We start from the raw sequence: 4,716 nt of genomic DNA on the forward strand, positions 1-4,716 counted from the left end.
TCGTGTAGATACACTCGATAGCTCGACGAATTCTCCCACGTCATATCTGCGTAGAGAATCTTCAACGCCAATGCACGCAAAGCAGAAAATAGACAAAGCAACACACTCAGACTTCAAGCCCTTCTCACCTCATACCTAGATACACATGCAGACATATATAGACCTATCTNNCATACCTAAACACTATTCTATCTCTCGATATCGATATAGACATGTTGGAATACACATATACAGACCAACCCAAATCCACATATACATGCCGTAATACATATATATATATATGTATATATATATGTATATATATGTGTATATATATGTATATATATGCGTATGTAGATAGATGTCTTCGCATGTTTGCATAGAGATGTATGTGGAGACAGAAAGCGTGGGGAGTGCTGAGATAAAATAGTAATGGCATGAATGACTAGGTGTCAAAGAATTCCGTACAGAAATGAACAGTGTGCTAATCAAGGTTGATCAATCCCTTTCTTCTTTTTCTCTCTTCTTTCTCTGCTATCTTTTCTTCTTCTTCTTCTTTGGGGTTTTTCTTTCGGATGATGAAAACTTGACTATGAAGTGAGAAGAGAAGAGAAAGAAAGTGAATGCATGCACATCTTCTTATTTGCTTGAGAATTTTGAAGAGTTCCTTTTGTGCTCTCCACATCGCAATTCTAGACACGTGTTTCTCATGTCTCTAAAGAAGAAGATGTATGTAACTGGCTTATGCGTAGTCTGCTCTTGTGTGTGTCTCTATCGATCTTTTCTTTCTTTCTTTCTTTCTCTACTTACATGAAAACTGCGGCGTAGATTATCGAGATTAATAAGATGCTTGTCTACATCTTGGCCTTCTTCTTCTCCTATTTCTTGGAGTGTCTGTACACATGAAGCGAGGAGTTGATCTAATCGATCTCGGCCTGAAGACAGACAGATCAAGATACAACAAAGAAAAGAGAAGAAAGAAAGAAAAAGAAGAGAGAGAGAAGATGATTTCTTTCTCTCTCCTCTGAAAGCAGGTCTCCAAGAGGTAGACTCAGACTCATCATCTTCATCTCTCTCTTTCTCACTTTTCTCTTATACACCCCGAACACCCTAGAATCTTCACACATACACATATAGACCTACATATGCAGATTTATGTATAGATGAGCCATCACACATATGCACAAGACCAAATCTGTCTATCTATGGATTTGAAGCTATTCATCCTAAGTCTACCTATCTATCTGTCTTTATTCTATCTTGAATCGACGTCTGTGTCGTCTCCCTTGTCTCGTAAGAGCTCCATGGAAGTTTACGTGTTGAGGGCTCTTAGGCACACACACATAGAGAGGCGCCTAGGGTTGTTGCTGCCTTATGTGGTGTATATACACACGGCTTCTTCTTCTTCTCTATCTTTCTTTCTTTTCTCTCAGCTCTTTCTATTCTCTCTTTATCACCCTCTATTTACTCGATTCTCATTGTCTTCTCTATCAAGGAGCACGGACGTCCTCAAACAAAGGACAAAAACGTGAGAAAGTCGGGAAAGAAGAAAAAAGGAGAGAGAAAGAAAGAAAGAGTGGGAAAGAAAGAGTGAGAGAGAGAAAGAGAGAAGAAGAGTGAGAGGCGAGTAGTGCTGATACCTACCTTCGCGAGAGAAGAGAGAGTTTTGCGGATGTTCCTGTCGATGTGTCTTTCCCTCTTGTATCTCTTCTCTTTCCTCTTCTTCGTGTAGGCACGTGGTATTGCTGCATTCTTCGAAGGCTCGGGCGATCTCTTGGAGAGAAAGAATCGCATGCCTATGCCTCAGATTCGCCGTAGGAGGATCCAAGACATACTTACAACGACAATACCCAAAATACCAAAGAGAAGAAAAGAAGAGGAAAGGCAGATAAAGGGAAGAAGAGAAAGGAGAAGAGCAGAAAAGAAGAGGAAGGAAGAGAAGGAGAGAGGGGAGAAGAAAAGAAGAGAAAGAAGGAAGGAAGAAGAGAGAAAAGCATATGGAAGAATAATAAGACAAAGAAGAAGCAATGCAAGTGAGAGACCTTCTTCTTCTCCTTCCTCATTATTCTTTTCTTCTTCTTCTTCGTCTTGTTTAGAATCTTCATCCTCGCCTCTAGACATGTTGTCTGGTAAACCGGTTGTCTGTCTATCTATCTATTTATCTATCTATCTATCTGGCTATCTATAGCTAGGTAGCTAGCTAGGTAGACGTCACTCGATCTTTCTCTCAATCTTATGCTACTTGTAGCTTATTCTCTTCTTTCTCTTTCTTTGCCGCAATCTTCTCTTTTTCGTGATCCTTATGTCTAGCCTTATCATTCTTCTCCTCCTCCTCCTCGTCTTCAAACACGAGAGTCTCTCTCTCCTTGCGAACTTCTTCACATGATTAGGAAAGGTATAAGAGTCTACAGAAGAAGGGTATGGATAGCTATTCTTAATGCTCTAGATGAAATAGACAATTCTTTCTTTCTCTTCTTTCTTTCTTTCTTTCCTTTACTGGATCAATCTCTCTCGATACATACGTCGATCTCTTCTTCTCTTTTTCGCTTCTCTCTACAAGCTCTGCTTCTTCAAGGAGAAGGCATGGAGAGAGCCTTGTTTCTTGCAAGAGACTTGTACATGTCTAGAGAGCCGCAGACGTCTCAGACAGAGACAGAGGCATACGTACAGAGACCTAGAGAGAAAGAGAACGAGGGAGATATAGATACATAGGGAGAGCGATACGAACATATAGATATACAAATATATAGAGAGAGTGATATATACATAGAGAGAGAAGACACACATAGAGATATGAAGATATAGCTGTATGAAGAGAGAGAGAGAGACTGTTGCGTACATTGGAGATCCATGAGTCTAGCCTGGAGAGAGAAGACTGAAGAGCGAGGAGGTCATCCAAACTTATCAAAGGAAGGCTACTCAACCCACTCTCTACGAACATACAAACACATACACACATATTAAAAAAAAAGGTAAAGAAAAAGAAAGAAAGAAAGAAAGAGAAGAAGAAGAAAATCTCGTTGTGTACTATCTCCCTTCCTCTTTCTTGTAGTTCTATTCCATCGTTCTCTATCTAACAGAGGGAGGCAACAAGAAAAGGTCTCAAACCTCGTCACGCTTGTGCTGTATAGCTGTAGAGACATAAAGGAGAGAGATAGACATATGCGCTGCAGACGGCAGAGTCACGTGGGATCTACGAAGGTGCTTCGGACGTGTATCTACAGAGAGACAAAGAGATACAGGCTATCCTTCCAGAGAATCTGGAGAAAGACAGACAGATAGATAGAAAGAAAAGATAAGAGAGAAGAAGGAGGAGACAAACTTAAGCAGAAAGTCTGATAGCTTCGAGAGACATTCACGATCAAGATAGAACCACAAGAAGAAGAAAATGACGTCGATCTGTTGATCGAAAGAAAAAATCTCCTTCGTACATCAAAGGCAAATAACTGTCTGTCTGGATATCTACCGATAGATGAATCTATCTATCTATCTTTGATCTATCTATCTTTAATCTATCTATCTATCTTTAATCTATCTATCTATAGGTAGATACATAAACCCTGTCCCGCTGTATGCATGTGTACATGCGAGGGCGCGTGCCGAGCTGAAAGAGATCTATCTATCTATCTTTAATCTATCTATCTATAATTCATCTATCTATCTCTCTTCAATCTATCTATCTATCTACCTTTCTACCCTCTGTCTTTCCGTGTGGCGAAGTTTGCAGCACGTAAGAGCCTAAGATTCGATACCTTAGCAATGACTTTTCTCATCTTTCTTTTGTCTCGCTCTCTTTGTATGTAGATGTGTATGTACATCGAGAGAAAGAGATAAGTCATGAACTGAAGAAAGAGAGAAAGAAGGGCATGAAGAATAAGAAAAAAGAAACACAGAGAGTGAACTTCTCCTTTCTGATTTAGTATAAGGCAATGTTGAGATATACACACATAGATATATATATATATTTATATAAGCATGTATATGAAGTGTATGTACAGTTGAATGATTGATGGATGGGTAGGTGACTGACTTTCGTGACTATCTTGTTGTGGTGGCCGCTGTAAGGAGGAGAGACTTCGCTCGAGGCGAGAGCTAAGGAGTTGAGCTAAGGCAATTACTGCGTTGATACATCGGCCTATATCCATCTGACGTAGCTCAAAAGAAGACGCATCCTCTGCTACCTTGAACACAAAGAAAAGAAAGAAAGAAAGTTAAGGAGAAAAAGAAAGAAAGTTAAAGAGAGTGAAGGAGCAAAAGAAAAAGGAGGGTAAATTGGAGAGAGCTTCAAAGAGATATAGATAGAATAAAAGGATTATACACATATATATATATATACTAAGGTACCAAACTAACCCCCATCCACGCATGCCTATGCAGAGATCATAGACATAAAGATACAAATAGATATACATACATACATAAGTGTACATTTATATATATATATATATATATAAGCGCACAGGCACATACTTCTACAGGCTACTGACGTAGGCTTGGAGAAGATAGGAAGGTGTGGAGAGAACCTTACAGTCGAGCATGCAGATTGAAAGAAGAAGAAGAAAAGGAGAAGAAGAGAAGAGAGAACATGAAGGAAGAGAATCGCTTTACGGCAAAGATTCACTTCGCACTTCTATCACATCCCAAACCCTAGACAGATGAAGTCATATCTAGACGCATCTATACAAGACATGCATAGGCATATACGTATACATACACATTCATACATATACGTATATA

General features: G+C 39.5%; 1 protein-coding gene across 1 annotated transcript; it reads right to left on the bottom strand.

The window, feature by feature from the left end:
• Positions 1 to 8: 8 nt before the first annotated feature.
• Positions 9 to 4,160, bottom strand: CSUI_009562 (helicase; the record flags this gene model as incomplete). Its single annotated transcript, XM_068069677.1, has 5 exons — positions 4,010 to 4,160; positions 2,819 to 2,910; positions 1,624 to 1,813; positions 790 to 914; positions 9 to 59 (listed from the first exon to the last, which is right to left on the bottom strand). Coding segments are annotated over exons 1-5 (573 nt in total), but the record flags the coding sequence as incomplete, so codon positions are not given.
• Between the last annotated feature and the right edge of the window lie 556 nt (positions 4,161 to 4,716).

This window comes from Cystoisospora suis, assembly GCF_002600585.1.
Source record: "Cystoisospora suis strain Wien I chromosome Unknown contig_5766, whole genome shotgun sequence".
Lineage (NCBI taxonomy): Eukaryota > Apicomplexa > Conoidasida > Eucoccidiorida > Sarcocystidae > Cystoisospora > Cystoisospora suis.